The 23972-nt window shown below is 42.0% G+C and overlaps 1 protein-coding gene across 1 annotated transcript; it reads right to left on the bottom strand.

Moving 5' to 3' along the window:
- Window positions 1-392: 392 nt before the first annotated feature.
- Window positions 393-14264, bottom strand: si:ch211-183d21.1 (uncharacterized). The gene is made up of 12 exons (XM_053414072.1): window positions 14077-14264; window positions 11115-11952; window positions 10786-10966; window positions 9769-9908; window positions 8941-9506; window positions 8293-8566; window positions 7952-8147; window positions 6343-6527; window positions 5971-6066; window positions 5482-5646; window positions 3164-3257; window positions 393-2219 (listed from the first exon to the last, which is right to left on the bottom strand). Exons 2-12 carry the CDS (start codon window positions 11938-11940, stop codon window positions 2156-2158), a joined length of 2787 nt encoding a protein of 928 aa, XP_053270047.1. The 5' UTR covers window positions 11941-11952; window positions 14077-14264; the 3' UTR covers window positions 393-2155.
- Window positions 14265-23972: the final 9708 nt, after the last annotated feature.

Below are 23972 nucleotides of genomic sequence, written 5' to 3'. Positions count from 1 at the left end.
CTTTTTCTCAAAACCACAACATCCGGCTTAAGAGCAGCGACAACCAAGAATCTTCACTGCAAGTGTTCTGCACGACACAGGAAGGAAAACAGAGGAAATAAACCCGAAGGCAAATCCGTTAGAGGAAAGCTACATATTTAAACTGCTGTATATCAACATTACCGCAAAAGCATCAAGAAGCAAGAAAAGTTAAAAGTAATAGTTGATTTGATATCTGACGTATTGAAAACAGTAATCCAACCAGGCCCTATTGCATTTTTCGGCTTATATCATAATAACAGATTATCTCTAAATTATCACCGTGGCCAAAATAGTTCAAATTAATGAAAAAGAAAATCACAATATTTGAGTAAAGTTAAAATAACAATGATCAGAATAATGATTTCTGCAAGTCAATTTTTTAAACAGTTTATTGTGTGTTTTAGCTCATACAAAAATCAATTATGCTCAAATGCTATAAAAAAACAAATCTTGACTGGGGCTGTGCAGATTGACGAGCGGGATCATAGACAGTACAATATCAATGAGAATATACATTTCATATTTCCATTAATGTATTAAAATATAATCACACATTTACTCGGCTATCTGCACCTCCTGTGCGGTCATTTCTCACTCCTCTTGTTTGTTGTTTTTCTCTGGTTGTAAATAAAACTTTAGGCCTTAACTACAAGCAAATGGCCAGTCTGCTTTAGGTTTATAACGTCAACTGTTTTATGCTAAATTAAAAACATATAAGCACACAATTGAAGACATTTCCAGAAGATTACACTACACACAAGTGTAAAACATCATATTTGCTCACTTAGTTTACATGATTATGCAGATTTAAAAATTTTATAAAACACCTGGATGTATATGAAGAGCTAATAGTGCTGTGTGTGATTTCATCGGGTTAACTCAGCTTGACAGAGGTGTTAAAGGCAGTATCGACAATTTGGAAATGATAGAAATGGAGCTGAGGAGGAAAATTCCCTTCACCAGGGTATTTAAAACAAACAAACAAACAAACAAACACAACAGGGAGTCTTTGCATCTGTGCAGACGAGTAACAAGGCAAGCAGCACGCAGACATCTTCAGAAACGGAGCATCTCCAAGCATTGACGTTTATTTCCTGGCACTTGGTGTCTTGGCAATTTCATTATTATTCAAACGTTCATTTTTTCAAACTGAATTTTGAAATCTTTTCCTATTCTGATATTTTTCAGATTGGGGGTAGGCCGCCGCCTCCTGAGACTACTGCCATAATTATGGCTGCACGCTGACTCTGAGGTTTCTGAGTCACTTCAACACAAGTGTAACACAAAATAGCTCGTTTTTTTTTCTTGCCCCTCGACACAAAGCAGTTTCATAATCCGGACAACAAATACTCTTCATTCCAAAAGAAACAGTTCTCACATCCTTTTTTGTACCCTAATTTTCACTCTAACAAATGTAAACAGTTTGCTTTAAGTAAGCATACACAAGTGGTTACGGACACTCATCAACGAGTTAGCTACACATAGTCACATTTAAAAGACAGTCAGAGAGACTCGAGTCGGAACTGGACAAGTAGAGCATGCAGCAGCAAAGTAAAGCAGGTAGTCGACTCATTTTGAAGAATAAACGTGAGCTTAAACAGAGATTATCTTTTTTTCCTTTTATAACACCTGTAGTTAAGACACTGTAGTACCAGTTGAGAGTGAAGTTCATTAAGTTGTAACGAGCTTCCTGCATAAATCAAGAGCATACATAATTTTTTTTTACACGCTTTTCTACCACAGTAACAACAAGTCAATAAAAAAATGACCATTTAGGACTCAAGTATTTTAACATCCCTCCCTTATATCTTCATTTTCCTTTAAAAAGTAGTAACCAGCAATGTTCACAGGAAACTAAATATGATGTTTTCAAATTCAACACGCAGGCTGCCGGTGTGTCACCGGTGCTATAAGGTATCACATGTCACACACTGGGTGCAGCCCCACTGTTGATCAGTGATCTCCCAGAGACCCGGAGAAGGACACTTGTGGTGCAATATTGTTTCCAAACAACCACACAATCCGTTAGGCACAGGTTTGATTATTACCCCCGTCTCTCTCTCTCTTTCTCTCTGCTAAGGTCCTTCAACACACGCACTCCCAGACGCAGACGCACAATGATTCGAAGCCTGGATTATAGATCTGACAGTCCCTCTGCGTGTTCACTCAGCTCCATGGTGTAGTAGTCCAGAGGACGCCTGAGAAGAGTGACAAGAACATTAACAAACACACACGCAAGTACACGATTAACACAATGGATTGAAGCCTCAGTTTCCAGTCACTCACATTCAAAGTTTTCTTGGGGTGTTTTGTTGATTAAGTTGTAATTTTTACATTTAGACCGCCCTCACTCTGTCCTCAGCCTTTCTTATCAATGAGTTAAAAAAATATCTGGGCACAGTTGTGATCTCTGTGTTTACTGGAAACTGGAAGGAAGGATGGAGAAAGGGGGAGGACCTATGACATTTGAGTGCAGATCGACATCAGAAGGGGGATGGAGGAATGCTTTGAGAATTATTAATTAAAAGAAAGAAATAATCATTGAGAATAACTTATCGATCCTGCTGAAAAAAACAGAGATGTGGTTTCATCAGGGGGCCGTTCGGCCTTGGTGGAAGTAAACACTCTACTAGGCGATTCCAGTTAAATACGATTTTAAACTTCATTCATACAGGGTTCCCACATCTATATCTATCATGGTTGTAGAACGTATAACTTCGCAGAACTTCAAACACCTCTGAAGGCTGCTAGACTTGTGCAACCACAGAGAAAAGGGCCATGAACAGACATTTCCTTTCACAGCCAAAAGCTTTTCTAAGAAAACCAAGAAGGGAGAATTTCTCGGTGTTGATTAGGGAGACATGAAGGCACTGGCCTCTGTGGATAAATACAAAAGAAACACATCCTCAGGGAGAGATGCACTTATTTGAATCTAAGTACGCTACAACATTGTGTAGGTTGAAAGTCAAAACATTAGACAAGTGTTACACATCTTGCTCTGTGAAGATTTCTAGTAAAAAACATGGTACTTAAATGTTGTTGTCATGGTCATTGTATAAAGAGTTTTGTCCGTCATCAGTGTGCACATCCAGCACCGCAGAGACAGAGAGATAAGGAGAATGATGCAACTAACAGTGCTCACCTCCTCCTGTAGAAATATGTGAACAGAGCAGCTCCGAGTCCCAGAAGCAGCAGCACTGCTATTATCAGTCCGATCTGTAAACCCAGGGTCGACGCTAAGGAGAGAAATGAAACCTCAGTTACACTTTCGGGACATGATGATAACTTTAAAACCCCACAACTGAAAGATGAACAGATTTTATTTGCTTTTGGATTCCACAAGTCCATTTGATTTTCTATTTGCAAACAATAGACCGTGACATAGGTTACAGATTATAAATCCATGCAGCCAACTCTGTCCAACATGGAAAAAACTAATTCACATTTCAGAACAGTGTTTGTCACACATTTCAACACAAAAGGCTCTAAAAGTGCCCGCTGTGTTTGAACTAGCATGCCTGTCAAGACATAACAAAGCACATTTCTTGTAAAGTTGTACAGTTCCTCAATTGAACCCGCTGGTTTGGAACAGGCTGTTTGTTTCCGCTGTGGTGATGTCAGTAGCTGTTTTCTTTCTAAATCGTTGCCGACCTGCTGCTAAACTGAAGCCTCACCGCTGCTGCTGCACAAAGAGCAGTTCACCTGACTACTGCACAGCGCTGGTAACCTCTTTATTCAAATGGTTTTTAAATATTGGGTTAGAATCACATCCAAGCCAAGTATAACGCAGATAAGATGAACAGCTCTCAAGACATATGAGACACAGACACAACATTATTAGATAGAAGATATGCTTTAACATCTGGGTACAAGTTGTGTGTTCCACATGCGCTCCTAAGTCCTTCAGTAACTAAGAAGGACTTGGTATCATCACAGATACCTGTTAACTGGTTGTCACACCAGAGCACAAGGTGTGTATGGTTGTCCACAGCAAGGAGGAAATATAAGAATGCAGCCTGTTATTGCAGTTCTTCTGTTGCAGTCATGATGATGTCATTGAGAAATGGTGCGATTACAATATGAAAAACGCTGAAAATGACCACAGCTTGTTTCCTAGATTAACAAGTTAATTGTTAATGATTTCACATACCTTCATTTCTTGATCTTTTAAGACCTCTTATATGTAATAGTTATATATTCTTATGGATTTCTCGATTCTTCTAGGTGAATCATTGGCTTTACTTTAAAATGAATGACATGACAACCCCCCCCCCCTTGGTGGCCGGCTGCAGTGTAGGTCATGAGCCTCCATGTTAGTGGATGGGACATGAACCAAAGATGGTTCCTGTCACATTAGTTTACTATCACTTTGATGTATGTTTAAGTTTAAATTTTTCCATAAAATTTCAATTTAAATCATAGATTGTATATAGAGATGGACAAAGCGTCTCGACTTCCTCCCACTATTCAGAAATGAATCGGGGAAAACCTTGGATATGGACGATGCCATCTTGCAAATTTGGAGCCACAGTGTCTTCAGTAGTGATCAACACGTGTTCAGCAACTGTCAGTCTCACCCGTCAGACGATGAGGTTTCACCCTGTTTTTGTTTTTTGTATTATTAGAAAAATTAACACAAACATCAGTGTGGTAAGAACTTTCTTTGTATCATGCATTGACAGGACATCGATATTGCAGCTCCACACCACGATCACTATTGCACTGACAAATGATGCTGCAAATCAAGTCAAAAGCGCTAAATGGCGGCTCCATCATTCTGGATATTTTGGCTTAATTTTTGTTCATAATGAGGAGGTTGAGACAGAGTTTCTCTTTATTGACACTTTATGTTGTATATTAAAGGTCCATCTTAGGATGAGGGTGATCCCTGATTGCCATGACACTGCAGTGACACCGACTTTGGATGAGCTCATAAGTTCATGTTTTCAGACATGAACTCTGGGAAATGTCCTGGACATATAGTCGGGACATTTTCCAGTTTGCCTTACACATGTGAAGAATGCAGCAGCAGATTGTTCGTATCATTTATGAGATATTTGTGTGATTTGTTCATCATCCGTCATGTGTCAGAAATGTCATCAACACACCCACTCGCTTGCTGTGATTTCCTTCAGGCATTCCAACATTCCAACATTTGCGTTCTCTCTCTTACAGCAGCTATAATGATAATAATGAACCACTGTTCCTCCACAGCTTATCTGGCAGATTTTACCACAATGCAATCCATTATTAAATCTAAAAAAAGGACATGTCTAGGAGCAGACATTACAGATGAAAACTATATTCCAATAGATGAGCACTCAACACCAAGGGAATTCAATGCGTTGAAACCCAAGAGAAATTAGTTTTTTTGGTTCTTTAAAGTACTGATAAATGAGTTGTGATAGCATGCGTTTTTGTCGTGCCGGTTAGCTCGTGATGTGTCGAGAAGTTGCTAACCTGTGCTTGTGTAACGGCCCGTGGTTGGAGAAGAACAGACGTCCCCCTGAGCAGATGAGGGATTCATGTGCGACGTCTGGATGATGAGGGCCTTCTGATGGTCCGACAGAGCCTGGATGTTCCCCCACACTCGCAGCCAACCAGACACACAGGAGAAGTTGGCTCCTTGAACACGAACAGACAGACAAGTGTTTCATTACTTACACACAACTCTGTTCACCATCTGTTTCAAGATGTACTCTGATTCGTTCAATTGTGCGAACCCCCCACACCCCCAGCCACCATCGACCGCTTGTGAGTGGGAATCTGCTGAAGTTGAAATCTAAGCCGAAATGAAACCTCTAAACCTCCATGTCGCATCATGAAACCTTTTCAAAGCAATTTCTTGAACAACGAACAAAAGTCTCAGGGAAGAGGCGGTAAATGGTTACATTAAAAAAACTGCCAAATGTGATGGTTTCCAGTTCAAAGTGAGTGAGAGTGCCTCACCTTGGAGATACAAGGCAGTAACGCCACAGTGACACCTCTTCTCCAGGTAGCTGGCCACATCAGCGACCCTCTTCCCCTGAATCAGACTACTGCAGTCTGTGGAAAACAGGGCAGCTGTCAACTTGCACAAATGCATATTTATCACATTATTACCGGTAAAGAAAATAAATACTGCCAGAATTTCCAATTTTTGACAAACAAATGACAAAAAAGATTTTTTTAAGAATGTTTATGAGCTTTGATTGAACCAGAGACGCTGCAACCACACAATCTGCAAAACATTCAGCTCCCTCCTTATATCGTTCTCCTTAGACGCTATTCTGTTTGACATTCAATGATTAATTTAGATTTGTTAGATGTCAGACGCCTCACCTCCTGATTGCTCCTGCCAGTCACTGGACAGGGGTCCAAGGCAAAGGTCAATGTGACTGGAGAAGGCGGGGCTCGGGCAGAGGTTGGTGCTGTGCGGCGTTGGGGAGGAGCTTGTCCAGGAGGAGGGGCTTCTCACCTCACAGCACGAACAGCGGCTGAGCGAAACAGCACCATCCTCCACTGACCTGCACACACATGAAACAGTACAGTGTATCAACACACATTAGGCCTATGATGATGATGATCAAGAAAAAGCAAGGATGCCTAGAATAAAAGCATGTTTATACATCTAACTATATATATATATATATATATATATATATATATATATATATATAATATAGATCTAAATTGCTGCTTGATAAAGTTAAATCAAATACAAATAGTGTAATTTAATGGAAACAACTGATGCTTGAAGAATGTTGGATTCGGTCAGACACAAATACAATCTGTCATCTAGAACGCCTACATTGTTCCAGCTGTGATTCAAATTGATATAATTCAGTGTCTGAGCGGTTTCTGAAATGAAAGCAAAGAACAAACAGTCTCTTGAAGATTAAAAAAAGATCATGTAATCTTTTTGTTGAGCCGAATCAAATATATATAGATATATATTGTGACTCATTTAAGAAGCCCGATCAATATCTTTCATCGGCCGAGCTGAACCTCAATATCTGTCTCATTAAATGTGATCTGGTATTTTATTTTATTTTTTTCAGCTGTTTTTCCCTGAAAGGTTCAATGGTTAATTTATCAATTTAACTGTATTTCATTATTATGTTAATGATGGCAACAGTGCCTACAAAACCCTTTTTGGAAAAAGAAATTCCCATTCTATTACTATAATTATAATACTTTGTGAGACCATCGTGACTTTGACCTTTGACCAACAAATCTCAATCGATGAGTGTTAGTCAGCATTTGTGTAATTCTCATCAAGTCATCCTTATACAAATGCATGTTTGTTCCTAATAATTCTCGTTAGCAACAATGAGTGACGGCCGTATTGTATTTAGCTGCTTCAGGCTCCTGGTATTGGCTCATTGCCATTCGGGTCACTGTAAAAGCAATGAACCATCATCGCTGTTATTAGTAACACATGTTCCTTTCCTCTTAAGCATGTATAGTACACGGTGGTAAAACTAAGGTAGTATGACCTAATAACTGGTCTCCGCTGTATGCTTAAAGGCCCTAATAACATAGCAAGTGGCCAATAATAATAAGACTTAGATCTCTAATGTAAGAAGTAATCACAAATAGACAGTGGATTAAGCCGGGTGTCTTTTATCCTTAGTGTCCTCACTTAACTGTGACATAAGCAAACGTTAATATCACAACCCTGTCAGAATCCAGACTACATTGAATGATTATAGAATAGGGGAAAGATTTAAAAAAAAAAATTTAAACTCTCAGATTAACCCGCCCTAGTAAACAGTGCAGTGGAGGTTACCACGGTAATGTTCTCTTTTTTAAAGTGAACCTGCTGTGATCATAAATCACATCAGGGCCCATGCAGGTATCTTGACGAAAGTTTACGTTGGATGAAAGAATTATCAGAGGTTAAAAGTTCAAATCATGTGAAACTATTTCTGTTGATTTCACCGTTTACCTGAGTGCTGGAATGACTTGTCTCCCTCTGGTGGTGGACAGAGAGGAGAGCAGCTGCTGGTTTTCACTGAACACAATCATGTCTCTGAGACTGGAGTTGGTCAGAGCGGTGCCAGCTCTGCAGACACTGAACAGGTCATAGCACAGGACGACCGCTCCTCGTGCCGGCACTGTCGAGCCCGGCAGGAAACTCTGGTCTATGCAGGAGAGAGATGAGTGAAGGAGCATGGTGAGAGGTGGTAGAGACGAGAGGATCAGAAAAACACAGACATGGTTGAGAAGAAGGAGATAGAAAAGGTTATCCATCCATCACTCAACGACAATGTCTCCCGCTACCCTCACCTGCTCCGGTGACATTTCCAACTATGTAGAATCCATCCTGATCAATAGATCCAGTCAGAGGAAGGGCGATGACGGTCCCGCTGCGCTCCTGGTCAAACACAGAGAGCACCAGGCCTCGCAGGTCTGTCATGGGGGGCCCATGCAGCTCCACAAAGGCTCTCTGCTGGCTGTGATTGGTCCAGTGGCCACTGGCGACCTCACTGATGACCACACCTTCAGGGGCTGGAGGTGGGCGGGGGCAGCTGTTCTCCCTCAGAGGGGTAGGTGGAGCCACCTATGATGACAGATGCATGTCTTTTAACAACTCTAAATACTTGTTATCAGTCAGAATTAAAAAGAAGACAAACCCTCTTGTTTAGCTGCAAAACGTGGCAAACTATCCCTTTAAAAACTGTTGCGTTTTTATTATTCCTCTTTTAAACAAAATTAAGCGTCATGCGCAGGTTTTTTTAAATAGACTAAAAATCCGCTTAAAGAGCTATCGACTCCTGGCCCATTGCGAGTTGTGAATATGGACTTTCTTGAACATGTTAGTGGGTGTTTGACCAGTGCCAAAGAGGATTTATATATGAAAGCTATTTGTTTCCAGGAACTGACTTGCTGTTAAATTTCAGCAGTGTCTTTGAAATCTCTTGTTTTTGTACTCACTGAAAAAGCAGATAGGTCATGGGGGTAAAGGCCTCGACAGCGGCTGAGAGACTCATCCCCAGGCAGAACTTCTGGATCCTCCAACAGAGGCAGCTGTCCCGGGGTCAGAGCGTTGCTCAGCTCCTGCGCCTCTTTATCAGAGCCTCTCTGCCGGTACACCACTGCATCCAGTAGGCCTTTAGTGGGAATCCCCCTCTGCGTGGCCGACGGTGGGCCATACGGGCTGCGGTAGAGCGCCACAGCGTCTGGCCCGTTCTGGATGGTGTTGGGAGGCAGGCGAAGCGATGGAGCCGGCACCAGCCTATCACTGCCAAGCAGAAAGTAGCCCTTGGAAGTGGTGAAGTGTCCACTCAGGCTGATCTCCCTGTAGGGTCTGTTGTTGTGGGCACTGAACAGCAAGATCCAGATCCCCTGCAGCGAGACTCGACGACCTGACGGGTGCCAAAGCTCGATGTACTCGCCATCCTCAGCTGCACCGGGTGTATCAGTGTTCAGCTCATTGATGAGGAAGTCGCTGTTTCCCCATGGTGGGATGTGAGACTGTGAGTCTCCACCTCCTGGAATTACTACAGCATAAAAGAGGATGTTAATGGAATCAATGACATTTTGTACGATTCACTTATTCGCTTTCTTAAAAAGATATGGCAATAGGAAGATGCACAAGTTGGTTTGCCTAGCTTGACATTATGAATGGACACAATGTCAAAAGGTAACAAAAAAGGCCTACCAGCTCCCCTGCAGCTTACTTACACTTTTTATACCCAAACCACAGTTTTATTTATATAATTTAATCAAATAAGACAATTCAAGTTTCATTCAGATACTCACATATACTGTGAGGGCAGATCTTTGGCCAGGGGCACTGGTTGGGCAGCCCAGGAGTTTGTGGAGCCTCCCAGAAGACACCGGGATCTCTGGGCCAGGACGCCACACCACAACGACTCAGGTCGAAACCTCCTTCTCTCAAACTGCGAAATAATGAAATCATTAAGAAACAACCCTCACAAACGGACCCTGCGGAATTTTAGGGGATATAAGTTGTTGTGTCGGTGAAACAAATTGAGTTTATTCCATTGTGTTGCAAATCCCAGTTTGTGGCTAAATTTTGTCATCATGAAGGATGAAACATTTTTAGCTTGTTGGGTTTTTCCAGTAAGAAAGTTGATTAGTGTCAGATGATAAATTCATATTTTGCAACCCTATACTCCAGTAAATCTAGTGGTAGGACAGTTTGTTTCAGAATAAAGTTAATTGAGCCGATATTCTCTTAGGAATCCTCCTGTCTTCAGTGATCACCAAACTTTTCTTCTAGTGTAAGCAACAGTCGGATATTTTCGGTTTTTAGTAACATATCTTCAGAATAGTTGGGTGGATTGCTGTGACATTTGGTAAAATAATAATAATATCTACAGCGCCTTAAGGATGAATTGTCACTACTTCAGATTCCTTGACTTCTCCTCTAGTGCCACCAACAGGTCAAACCTAACTAATGCTGTGATACACAGTATCTCAACATCTACAACATTGGTTGCCAATGATCTTACACTTTAGAGAAAGTGTAAGATCTACTTCTCCACTGTGATGACACTTGCTAAACACAGGAAAAGAGAATTAGCAAAAAGGGAACAATGATCACAAGCTGATCCTTTACTTAATAGATTTCACAACATTGAAACTACTGCCTCTGTACTACAACTGTTGAACATTACTAACACCTCCCTCAGTCACATCAAGAACTCAATAACAAGTTCCATCACCCAAGTGCTGACTCATTCTACCTCTTTCATATCCTCCAGTCTAATCCGTGCAGTTTTATAGGAGTGGAATAAGATCATAGATTCTTGCCTGTTGCTGAGTTGGTACGGCTGTCTGCCCGGGATGAGAGTCTCGGTGAGGTTGGCGCTTGGCTTTTTTCCGGGTCCGGCAAATACAAACGCATCTAAAGGCTGAATCTCACTCAGTGGACTGCCCACAGGGAAGTCTGAGGCTCTGCCGCTGTAAACAGCTACTGCCCCAGACTCATCTCCTGAGAAGAAATCATAAGAGGAAGAAAGAACTTACTATGAAACGAAAGAGAATCAATGAATAGAAAGTTACCAGGAGTCAATGGTGGGCCTCCTCTTGCACGGAAAAGCTACAATGAACAAGATGACGATGACTCACAGAACACTGACCTTTCATGTAGTTCTTCTCTATCCTCATGGAGATCAGCCAGTTCCTGGAAGTCTCCAGATTCACATCCACACTCACACTGACCAAGTCTGTTTTCCCATCCAACACCACCAGCACCAGAGGACCTGCGGCTGGGGCGTCCGTGAGCTCCACAAACCCGTCCACCTGCCCTCCTCCCAGCTTCAGCTCAGTGATGACAGGACTGGTTAGTGGGGCAGCCGGCGGGGTGCAGTTGTTTCGCTGACCTGGGGATGGCGAGGACACCTGAAAGCCCCACCTGTCTTCGGACATCAGGCACCTCTCGATTGACTCATCTCCCTCAAGTGTTGTCTCGTCCTCGACGAAGGCTGGCTCCCCAGGTGTCAGCGTCTCAGCGAGGAACTCTGCACCCCCAGTCCGGCGAGTCATGTACACGACGGCATCCACCATCCCGACTGCCGTGACATTCATCTTCTCATTGTAGCGACCAGCAGGTGTGTGGTAGAGGACAATGGCGTCCGGGCCGTTCTGGACCGTATTGGGAGGCAGGAGGATGGCGGGTTTGGGCACCATGTCCACTGAGCCCACCAGGAAGAAACCTCTGTCGTCCGTGCTGTGGTCTTTGAGATCCAGCACCTTGTAGGCTACATTTCCATTCCCGTTATAGAAGACAAGGGTGTAGCCATCCAGCGAAGCCCGTTGTCCACTGGTGTGATACAGCTCCACAAACTCAGTGGTGTCCAGTCTCGGGTTGTCGGCGTTGATCTCGCTGATGATGAGGCAGGGTTCACCCCTGACTATCGCCACCACCAGGCAGAGACAGGCCACGCGAGCAAAACTCACTGCCATGGTTTACAGAACCTATGAAAAGCCCGAACACAGGGAAAAACAAACTCTCCATCAGTTACTTTCCTATAGCTCCGATGGTCAACTGATCAATTACTCAGTTTCAATTTATCAAATTAACTGGAATTCCCAGGTTCTGAAGTGATAACATATGCTGTCTTGAAAAGATTTTAAAAACTACTCTAACATGATTAAGTTTTAGATGGTTGCTCATACTAATGTCAACCTGAACTGTAGCAAATAAAGATGAAAATGTTCACCTTTCTATAATAATTAAAAGACCAAATGATAAAGCAACTAATTGAGAAAACAGCAAATAAATCAATGGTAAAAGAAAAACTCATGTACATCATACATTCTCCCGAAATGGAAAGTTTAATAATATAAAATATCAGACCAATATTGTTCATAGAATAACCTCAACCACAGACTGCTGTTCACAAAGGGCTGGGCAACTAAACAATATCAAAACTTATCGCAATATAATTGTCATCAACAGTTATAAAACAAAAGTCCAACATCGATATGCCTCTGCATTGCGTAAGCACTGTGATGAGGTACAACACACGACTGATCTCACTCAGATTTCTAAAATGTTTTACAGTTGAGCAATTGGAGCCGATTATTTCCGCCTTTCACAGATGTATCCATCTCAGCATTTAGGTTTGATGATTCAAATGCGGAACAGGAAAGCGGCGTACTTCTTCAGGGAGATGACTTGCTAAATCTAGTGAAAGCAGTCTGCTTACTGAATAGTTGTGACATAGGCCTGAGCGGTTACTGGGACATTGTCAGGAGACTCTTGAGCTGAGGGTGACTACTTGGATGTACATGATTGTGTGTATGCAATAGAATAAAGTCACATACATCTATCATGCATGATAGATGTATGTGACTACGGGGATGTGATGTATTTTTGATGTATCCACACCAACTCAATATACTGTAACTCTCTACGACAATTGCAGTAGATCCCTCACCCTACTGAATTGTCTTGGATTTGTGATAATGCTTTCTGTTTAATATGAGAAAACTGGAAAGAAAACAATATATACATTCCAGATTAAAGGTTCACCGTGTAAGAATTACGTGAAAGGGATCTATTGGCAGAAATTGTATATAAAATAAACCTAATGATGTTTTAACTAGTGTGTTTCATCGCTTTATATATATATACGCTTTATATGTAAAAAAAACTTCACATCGGGAACGGGTCCTCTCTACGGAGGCCGCCATGTTTTTTACAGTAGCCAATACTGGACAAACTAGACACCTTTCGAGGTTTTATGACAATTGAAGGCCACCACAGGTTATTCATCTGTGGCATGTATAGTTATTTGTCGGCTAATATATCAGAACCTGGATTTCATTTTGCTCCCATCATTGCATCGACCCAAAAAACGTCATTACAGATTGGTTTAAAAGAATAATCTTACTTTAAACTCAAAATAAATATTATTGTGACACTTATCCCCTTAACGATATCGTATGATGTTTATCTAGAGATGATTAGATCTAATGTTTACCAGTCACAGATCACACTCCCTGATGGAAGGAGGAAAAAACCATCACAACATGATGAATGAGTCTTCTATGAGTTTTCTGCCTTTTTGGGGGGTGGGGGGTGACATCGGGAATGCACGTCTTCAGCATGAGTCACGAAATGTTGCGAAATACAACACGGAAAAAACTTTTGAATGAAAACAGTGAATCCGAGAAAACGGGGAGAAACAGTGAAAAAGGCTTCAGCGGCATTAAACGGACAGAAGTCGGGAGTTTGTCAGGGGTTAACCGGAGCATCTGTTGCGATTTAACCCGGTGTCATCTCCGAATAAAACACCGAACACTGGCCACGACATGAGGCTTTAAAAGGCGTCGTTAGCCCACGAGACACTTCGAGAAAACCGCGTAAAGATGCTAACAAACAACACGCAGACTTAAATTCAGCCTGGAAATCTTCTCCCGTGTCTGCACAGTTATTCCAGTCACGGTGAGGCTCCTGTGTGTGCGTGTGTGTCTGTGTGTGTGTGTGTGCGTGTGTGTGTGTGCATCTTTCCCGTCGAGGAATTAAACAGAGAGACCCTGTCAATGTGCCTCCTCTCAGCCCGGCTCGGGCTCCTCCAGCAAGGCGTCACTTACCGTGTGCTCCCGCTGCTCCTTCCCACCGCTTCGGTGTCAAAACAAAAATGTCCACCCGTCCTCGGGGATAATGTTGTTAAAGTTAGTTTCCACTCCTCCGCCGCTCCCCTCATTCACAAAGCAGCGCTTCTTCCTCCCGCCCCCCGGCTCCCCCGGCCTGTGGGCGGTCAGACTGACGGAGGGGGATGATGCCTGCCAGGGAGGCTCCTCTGTTTCCTTCCCGGCTCAGCTCTCCTTTCACACGGCCACAGCTGAGCGACAAACACCGGCACGGCCCCAGAAACGAGCCGCTGTGAGTATATAAAACACGGAGGGACCGGGCGACAGTGCTTGTGCCGAACGTCTGTAGAATAATGTCGAAGCTGCTGGGTTGTGTTGTTAGGGCACTGTGTCTTTTGAGTTCATCCCCAGGGGCCTCGTAAAGACCTGAAGGGGGCCCCTGACCCCACTGTGTGAAACAGGAGAGAGGGGGTTCGCATCAATGAAAGTCCCGCCCAACGCAGGTCACAGCAGCTCCTCAGGGGCGGATCGAAGGGTTTTCTGAACTTGGGGCCACAGTTATCACTTTTTGAAGCATTCCTTCGAACGTGGGGGGGTCAAAGTTCCTATTTGACCTGTAATGACCTGGTCAAGTTCAAAATATTCAGTCCATACGCACCTCAGACCGTCTGAAGTAGATTGTGTCCTGGTTGACGATCACGTCCCCTCTCGCTTGTCCTTTTGACCTAAAGAAAGTTAGCGATGTCACGTTGGTTTGCCACGAAAAATGGAGAACGCTAGCAAGCAGAGCCGTCCACAGCAGACATCCATGACCATCCACGTCTAAGCAGCTCATTGAAGTATTTTGGGCGGTATATACTGTATAGTTGGCAAAGTAACGATCAAAGGTGAAGCTGTTTGTCGTCTTTGTACCATGCGACTGCCTTATGACGAATCTATGGGTTCACCAGTTGAGAAGGCCTCATGGACAAATCGTGTGTCACGTCAAATTCGTTCAAACATGATTTCTGGGAAAAAAATTACAATTGAATGTCCAACATCCGTGTACAACTTCTGATTCAACCAAAGCTCTGATCAAAGCCCCACATAACTTAACATAGATGTATTTAGAAAGTTGTTCAAAGCTCATTGTGTTATTCAAAAAGCTTAGGAAATGAGAAGTCTTCCTTGAAACCCTTTTCTGTACAGGAATGATGTCACTAGGCCCACTCCTGCAGCCATTGACCTTCCACTTGAATAATGAAATGTAAAATTGACCACAGAAAACCTCAGTTCAGTTTTACTCAGTGGGTCCAGAGTTTCACTTCTTCTCTCCATGGAACCAATATCAAAAATATAGCCATGACAGGTCTGTGGTGAGGGAGATTACAGTGTGATGAAATTGTAAAAACTCTGATTTTCAAGTTTTTTAATAAACCACGTAGATTTGAATTTATTAACTAATTTATTTTTATTTTCTTTGATTAACACAATCAAGCCCCAAAAATTGTGTCTTTGACTAAACTTTTACATAGATCTTAGTCGTTTCTTATTCAATTGTGTCATTCTCTATGTTAAATAATGTATTTGTTTGGGTAGAGTGAGAGACATGTTGTCACACACCAAACCCTGTGTTGTGGATTCACGTTGGTGTTATGTTAATATTATGTATATTGCTATTTGAAGTGCGGGTTATTTAAGTTTATTTCCTGAAGATGATTGCTATTTCAATTCAGTTAATTATAATCAATAATCAAAACAAGTTTCTCTGTTGTGGAATAATGTTATGTGTTGTGTTATAAATATGAAATAATGTGAAAATACTGCACCTGAATGTTCGTGTTATGTTAAGATTTATGTGTCGGAAGTTTTTTAATGGCGCCTTCATATTATTTATACTTTCAAATACACTTTAAGCTTTCGCCGATCATTTTGATGATACAGCATTTGTCTGTTAACAATGCTGATCAACTTTGGGGTCCAGGTAGTTAAGAACTATATCGGAACCTGCCAGAGGAATTTTGTGTTTTTACCACATTTTTCAACTTAAAAAAGATATGAGCTGATAATGTCAAATTTTTGGATTTTTCAGGTTAAAGCCTCATATTGTTCATCATATATGTAGGTGGATATCACCAATTTAGAATAGTCTTTTCACACTGAGGCCACAATCCTGACCTTTAAACGAGACTGACCACTCTGTAGTCATACAGTTTATAGGAACTAAGAGGACTTGTGAGGGGGAAGGTATTTTATCTTCAGAAAAATGCAGAAAAGTAGACTTTCAACATATACTCAAAAAAGGAAGTGAAGACAGAAGTTGTGGTGTATCCCAATTTAGAAATGACACATTTTTGATCAACTAAAAGACAAACAAACAAGCTTTGATGAACCTCCTTGGGAGTCAACAGTATTAAACCAATACTACTGAATGGATTACCACAAAACCTGCTGGAAGAAGCCAGTAAAATTAGGTGTGGATCCTGAGGGGATGGATCATTTATATAATAAATTGATCTTCATGGGAAAAAAAACGAATTATTTACTGGACTGAGATGATGGCATATATTATACGTGTGGACAATTTGGGGCTGTTTGAGTGAATGTAAGGGGACTGTTGGGCCTTGGCGAAGTTATGCGCTCCAAGGACTGCAACCGATTTTCACCAAACTTTGTGTATCGGACGTGAACCAAGGAAATAACCTGTTTTCACCTTCTTCAACATTGTGAGATATGGAGTTTTTCAACACATTCATTGATTTCTCAGAAAAAAAAATTCATGGATCTTGATAAAAATAAATTAGAATGTGCTCATAAGAGGACTGTCTTGGCAGAGGTATATACTAGTTATAATGTGGTAAGTTTCTTCAGCACTAACGTTACTGTATATGCATTCCTCCTAACACCACTAGATGGCCATCTAAGCATGAGAGAGTGTTCGCTCTGTAGCACTAAAGGCATGTGGACCAAATTAAATTGTCAGCTGGGAAAAAATAAGCAAAAATAAAAAGGCCTGTAGTATGTGAGGTTCCCTGAGGTAAAACTCTCTGATATACTCTGTTGGTCAGACTCTGGTGTTTGTGTGGTGCATGTTTTGACGGGAGCGGATATGTTTTGACACAGGCAAAAGGTCAGCTGAAAAGTTAATGATTCAAACGCTCTGTTTGCACCCCGCGGTACGAAGCTGGCATTGCACCCCCGAGCAGGTCTCTGAACGTTCCAATTGAATTTCTGTCCAAACGCTGCTCTGCCTTTCCAGTCAACAACACCATTGACAAGGTACATCTAATTCATTTGGCTGGTTCTGTCTCTCTGACTCACTACTTAGATGTAATTCATCACTTTAACCTGCTCGTGGGGAGGAAAGTACTCTTCCCTGCAGATAACATGTTGGGAGGTTTTACTCAGAGTAACATAAGGGAAGATTTTAATTAGCTTGACGATTTAATGTGGGCTCGTCTGTCCAACAGAATCATTAGTATGTCAATTAGGCTTCAATTCAATATTTTGAGGTAATTTGAGGAGAAGGTGACTTGACCTCGACCTCAGCTTACAAACTATCAATCAGCAGTGATGTAGTGGAATCAAATAAAGTGCATTTCTTTAGTTTTATATCTCAAACTAGTTTATAGGATTTTCTCAGCATTTTCTTGCCACATTTACAGACGACAGACCTCTTTTTTTTGGTGTATCCTTTATCAGCAAAAGACAATGCCTGCAGGCCCGTGCTGCAAAAAAAAAAGAAGCATCCAACTCGGCACAACCAAACTGAATGTACTTTTTATCTCAGACCAGTGAGCTGTCATGTTGCTCGTTTGATCTCAACAAAGAGTGTGACAGTGACTGGATGTGAGCGTTGAGTCATTGTGTTGGAAGTGAAAGCAGCCAGCCTCATCTCTGACTCCATCATCATGATGAGTCGCAGTTTGCAGCAGTCGCAGGCTGAAGAGGATGTTTTCACCCTCTGGTGTAAAGTGTGGGACCAGCTTCTTGACAGATCAAACACAGGCACAGGCAAATGAGACAGTTTGTCCTGCCCCACACTCCAGACCACCTACAGCTGGAAATCTATTTCCACTCACTGCAGCATGAAGTTCTGCTGGATTTTAAATTGATGGACTTTCTCATGGATTTAATAAAAATACAGAAACGCTGCTGTTCCTTCAGACCTTGAGACTCAATTTTAGTTTTAATTAATTTGAACAATAGCACATCTTCTTAAGGTGTCTCTCCAAGAAAAACCTTTGAAACTAGAAACGCACCCAGTAAAGCACATACCTCCTCCAAGGCACAACAGTCCCTTAAAGGTTGAGTGTGTAGAATTTAGTGGCATCTAGTGGTGGAGTTGCATATTGCTCATCAAACTCAAACAGGGGTAAATAGTAGATTTGGTGGGGAGCAGAACTGCATAGTCATACGTTGTGTTGATGTTGAAATCTTAATAGATTGTTTATGTCACATGCTTCATGTCGGTCATCAATCATCCAGTAAACCTGATCCTATCGCACTCTGAGGCACTTTGCTCTTATCGATACAGTAACTTTTAGACCTCACACAAGCGTAAAAACTTTTTTTTGCAATACTTCACAAGGAAATAAAAAAAAGATTTATGTGAAAATTCTAAATCCATAGAACAACAATTGGACGGAAGTGTGCTTATGTGTGTTTTTAAAAATATTGGTTGAACAACAATGGATGTCTATGGCACGGAGAAAAAGGCTGCATCAAGTTTTGGCTGCACATAAAAGACGTAAGACGTAAGTTACCGATTTTACTCTATACAACCAGGACTTCGACAATGTGGCCGGACATTGTTGTCATTACTAATCCACAAATAGCCCGCCACAGATTTGTTTTGTTCTTCCTGTACATAAATACATAATGCCCTGTCTGTAGCTATCCCACACCAAAACGTTGCTTTGCCTTCTGCTGACCCTACAAGCTTCCCTGGTGCATGTGCCTTGAGCAAATGTTTCACCTCATTAGTCTGGACAGATATAAAAACTGGGACAGTGTGAGGACAAAGCAGGTTTGTGTGCACGTCCAGAGCAGGAGAGGAGAGCATGGGACCATGCAGCGGAGAGGGAGACCATGATAACTGGAGTGTTTGTGCGACTCAGTTCTCAGAGGCGTAATGACAATGGATTATAAGAAAGGGTTTGGCAGTGCATCACAGCGACTCACGTGTGTTTGGAGGAATCTCCACCTATGTGTGTCGATATGTGATCGCACACACACGTGTACGGTCTAACCAGGCGGTGAGGGCAGGGTTTGACACTGATGAATGATGGGAGCCGGGCTGCCCCCCCCCCCTCTCTTCCTCTCTCTCCCTCCTTTCCTTCCTCTCTGTCTTGCAGGCACAGAGGAAGCTTTCTACCACTTCTCCTTTTTTTTTCACCCAAAAGAACCTCATCAGCATTCAACATGCACCACCAGCTCACTGCATCCAATCACGTGTGATTACCATACAGAGTGCATGTATGTGTGTGTGTGCGTGCGTGCGTGTGTGTGTGTGTGTTTGCTTGAGGGAGACAGGCAGAGACAGGCAGGGAGAATCCCTTTGTGTTCCCTGTGACTCCTCAAGGTCACGTATTCATGAGCAGATCGAAAAACAGCCACCAAGTGTGAGGCAGAGGCGTTACTGCCTGTCAGAGTGTTTGGGATGAGGATGTATTTATTTAAAACAAGTATTTTTAGGTTAATGGATGCAAAGGCATCTCCAGCTTATGTTTGACCAGATGTGTGTTGGATTATTGATCCAGAGGGTTGCCTCGTCTCCCTTCTTATCACTTGCAGATCAGCTTGAGCTTGTTTTGATGATGTTAACTTTCTCCGGCGAATATTCCCACATCAGCTGCGGGATAATCCGAAAGGGTTAACCGCTGAGAGGGGATGAGAGGTGCCGGAGCAGGGGAGCTTGGCCACGAGTCGATTTCTCCGAGAGATTGCAGTCATGTTTGATACCCAGTTCCCATGGCAACCGGCGACTGTGGTGCACCTGACCTACATGCGTGCTGTACGTACACAAACACACGCTAACCATCTGTTACTGTGGCGTTGCACGGTGGCTCGTTGGGGGGGGGGCATTGAGTGGCTGCTGAATGAGTCTATCAGAAATGGAGGGAACAAACGGATGAGCCAGGAGCCGCTCGCACTGTCTCTGCCAGACTGTCAATGAGTTGTGTCAACAGAGGCTGCCGCTCACGTTAAGACCAGCTGCCATCGTGTGTTTACAATAGGCCCTGTAGACACAAGATGTTGACATTATTGTATATATGTTGACATGCAATGCCTGCCATTTTAAAAGAACCGCAAATAAATATCACAAAGAAGATACATGTATTTTGATGGACTATAAACTGATACGCCTATTTACCCAATAGAATATTGTGTTTTATTGAAATAATAGGCACATATTCAATAGGAGGATGTTTGACCGTTGACATATTCTTCTTTAATTTAATCATTTGTTTAAAATTAAAAAAACTACTTAACAATTAACTTGTTTCTAGGGATGAGACTGTTTCCTTCTGGAGGAACTGTCATATCCTTGTGGTCCCCCTAACTTTTCCTCTATAGCGCCATCATCTGGTAATTTCTTTATTCATCCATTTCTTTGGTCGATGATAATTAAACTCTTAGTTAAGATAGACAATCCACTCTTCAATCTCCACTTCCTCCCACTATACGACATATCATTTGGAGCCAGTCTGCACAGTAGAGATTGTGAAGTGGAGCCGAAGAAGCGAGGTAGAGCCGACCAATCACGAGTCAGTCTCAACTGCGAGAAAAACCTATTGTGTACTTAGTTTAGTACATGTCCAATCCACTAACACGGAGGATTGTGACTACTGCTACTGACACTGCAGCCATCCACCAGGGGACGATCCATATGATTTGTCTTCACTTTTGAAGAGCTGTCACGTCGTCCATCTTTAAATACAGTCTATGTTTATGATTGAATACCTGCAAATAGCAGATGACAGGTACACTTTGTTTAGTGTAAGTACATTCAGCATTTTATGCACCAAACTAAGATGGTGAAGAAGATAAAGCTTAAACACACAAAACCACAGGATCTTGGTAACATCACATGTTAGCATGGCCATGTTAGCATTAAGCTCACCCCCTGCGTCCCCACAACCTCACAGAACTGCTAACGTGGCTTCAGGCACGTGACCGCTTTACATGAATACACACGCTAGACTGTTTCTATTCATGCATTGTTCTGATGCCTGATATTAAATTGCTTTTCTGACACCATCGATCACAGAGACCAGTTCAGTAAATTAGAAAGTGGAGTCTGATAGATTATCAATAACTGAGGAATGAGGTTATGGGCACCGAACTGAAGGTGAGAGTAAGATTAAGCGTCAAGATTTATTGCTGAATCTGACTGTGCTGACATGATAGTTAAGAGGGATTGAAATCCACTGAAAGCAGGCAAAATGCAGATTGAGTATAGGCTTAAACAGGACAGATTAAAACCAAGGTTATGTTATAGGACAGCAGCTCAGACCCTCTCTTTAAGCTGCAATATGATGAAGCTGAAAATACCTTTTTATGAAATTAATGAAATCTTTCTTTCACTTATTTTTGCTCATCTACTCAAAACGTTGTTCAACCAGAGAAAAAAACTGGAAATTTTTTTCGAACAGCGACATACATCAGTGTGATAAGGACCCAAAATGACAAACACCATCTTTGAGGATATATAAAATATTTGACGTGTGCTTAAACTTTTAAATTTGGTCCATGTCCCATGCAATTACATAGAGGTGGCGCGTATTCTGACCTGTACTGAAGCCGCCACAGTGACGTTCAAGACAAATTGGCTTTACTTTTGAGGAGCTGTCATGTTGTACATCTTTACATTCAGTCTATGCACATATATTGTGAATGTATTAGAAAATAGTTCAAAAGTGCAACATCCATCAACCATAGAGCAGCACTGGTCATGTTTAGTCATGTTTATGGACACCCAATGAATTTAATTTGAATATTCATTCACAGCTCAGCTCTGGTTCGTTTCCCACCAACTCCAGAGAAAAACAACTGGCTCTTAAGCTGTTACGTTAGAAAACCTAGCCCTTAAATATGCCTCCGTAATGAGGGGACCTGCAGATTAATTCTCTGATCATAAAACCCATTGCTAAACATATTCAGAAAAGCTGCTTTTTATTTTAGTTTCAGTAGTAAATGGTGATGTCTGTTTCAGGAATAACTGACATGAAAAGAATATAATATCAAGGAAGGCATGATTTACATCAGGGAAGTATGACAACTTTACATCCAAGGGTATTTAAGATCAAGATAAGATCTTCTCTATATGCCGCATTAAGTTCAGGGATTTGATTCATCACATCATGTCTGTGATTCTTCAGAGAATCAGCTACTCTCGATATTGAGAGAATCTCTTCTGCACTTTGCGTGTGCGAGTTGTGAGTTGGGGCTGAGTGGGCGTCACTTCATGTTCAGAGCTATACAGTAAGAAAACAACTTGTTCCCCATGTAGCTGTAGCTCCTCTGTGTTTGTAGCCTGGCGTTGAAAAGAGCTTGAGGACCTTCTGCCCTCTTGCTTCCCTCCTGTCACATTTTCTCTGAGTTTTGTTCTCTCTCTCTCTCTCTCTCTCTCTCTCTCTCTCTCTCTCTCTCTCTCTCTCTCTCTCTCTCTCTCTCTCTCTCTCTCTCTCTCGGGTGAGCTGCCATCTGAAATAGCCATTCCTTCTCTTCGTCTTGCTGCCCTTTCCTCCTCCTCCTCCCCTCTCCCCTCCACTTTTCATTGATTCTGCCTCTAGACAGGGCAGGGGACAGTGTTCCCCAGTGGGGCACTCTGGGTAATAAATCGTATTCCTGTCTACAAGTGGAGACTCATGGGAAGGTTCTGGCCCACTTTTCACCCAGACGAATATATCCACAAAAAATGGAGGAAAGTGGGCCAAAATAAAAGTATCCTGAATAAGTGCACTGGCTACGAGTCCAAATTAGATCTGTACTCTTTTACAACAATGACAATAATGTTTCATATTCTCATAATATAAGTAAAGATTTGTCTCCTAATTCACCAACAGACTACTCTTCATTGCTGGAATCAGGAAAGTCGGTTACATTTAGTGGTTTCTAACTTGTTTCCCCAACAAGCCCATGTGATGCACCCATGTACACCTTCACCACCTTATACTGGATGAGGGTTGTTACATTATTTGCAGTTTCAACAAGTTATTTGGCCTTGGTCTTCCTCTGGGGAGCTTCCATGTTCTTCCTGTGTCCGCGTGGGTTTTCTCTGACTTCCTCCCACAATGCAAAGACACGCAGCTTGGTGTTGAACCGTAGGCGAGAAAATAGCTGTAAATGGTTGTTTGTCTTTGTATATTGTCCTTGAGATACACTGGTGACCTGTCCAGACACCCAATGTCAGCTGTGACTGGCTCCAGCCTTCCTGCGGCCCCTCAAGGGATAAGCGGTAAAGCTGATGGAGAAATGGATCTTATCTGCTTCAATCCTTCATCAATTAACACTTGACAAAAATCTTTAATTAGATGGCTCACTTGCCAACTTATCTTCACGCACTATCTGTTTCAACATGTAGTGTCCATGTATTAAAACTGACACGATATATACGGATATATACTGTATTTTAGTCCAAAATGGTTCATGTTACCCCCTTGAATTAAGAAGTAGTCCCAGGAGAAGTTGGGAAGGTATAAAACCAAATAAAGTTAAAGTATTTTTTGTAAAAACACTTTTGCCTAAATCAATTTGACAATTATACAAATATTACTATTTGTTTTGAGTGAACCCCATTTCGAGTCGAATCCTTTCATTGCATGGGTGCATGAGGAGGTTATAGTAAACTAGACCAACCTATTCCATCAGAGAAGCCTGAACTAATGGCAGAGCTATGATTGTCTGATACA

This window comes from Pleuronectes platessa, chromosome 21, assembly GCF_947347685.1.
Source record: "Pleuronectes platessa chromosome 21, fPlePla1.1, whole genome shotgun sequence".
Classification (NCBI taxonomy): domain Eukaryota; kingdom Metazoa; phylum Chordata; class Actinopteri; order Pleuronectiformes; family Pleuronectidae; genus Pleuronectes; species Pleuronectes platessa.
The sequence above is the reverse complement of the archived record's forward strand: the minus strand, read 5'-3'. Positions and strand labels throughout refer to the sequence as shown.

What these genes read in the sequence shown, in the direction of transcription:
- si:ch211-183d21.1 (XM_053414072.1), bottom strand. Translation starts at nt 11,940, where the DNA reads ATGGCAGTGAGTTTTGCTCGCGTGGCCTGTCTCTGCCTGGTGGTGGCG. An exon ending in ATGACCTATCTGCTTTTTCA is followed by an intron (nt 8,567 to 8,940) that starts GTGAGTACAAAA and finishes CTGTCATCATAG; the next exon opens with GTGGCTCCACCTACCCCTCT. An exon ending in GGGCCGTTACACAAGCACAG is followed by an intron (nt 3,258 to 5,481) that starts GTTAGCAACTTC and finishes TTCTCTCCTTAG; the next exon opens with CGTCGACCCTGGGTTTACAG.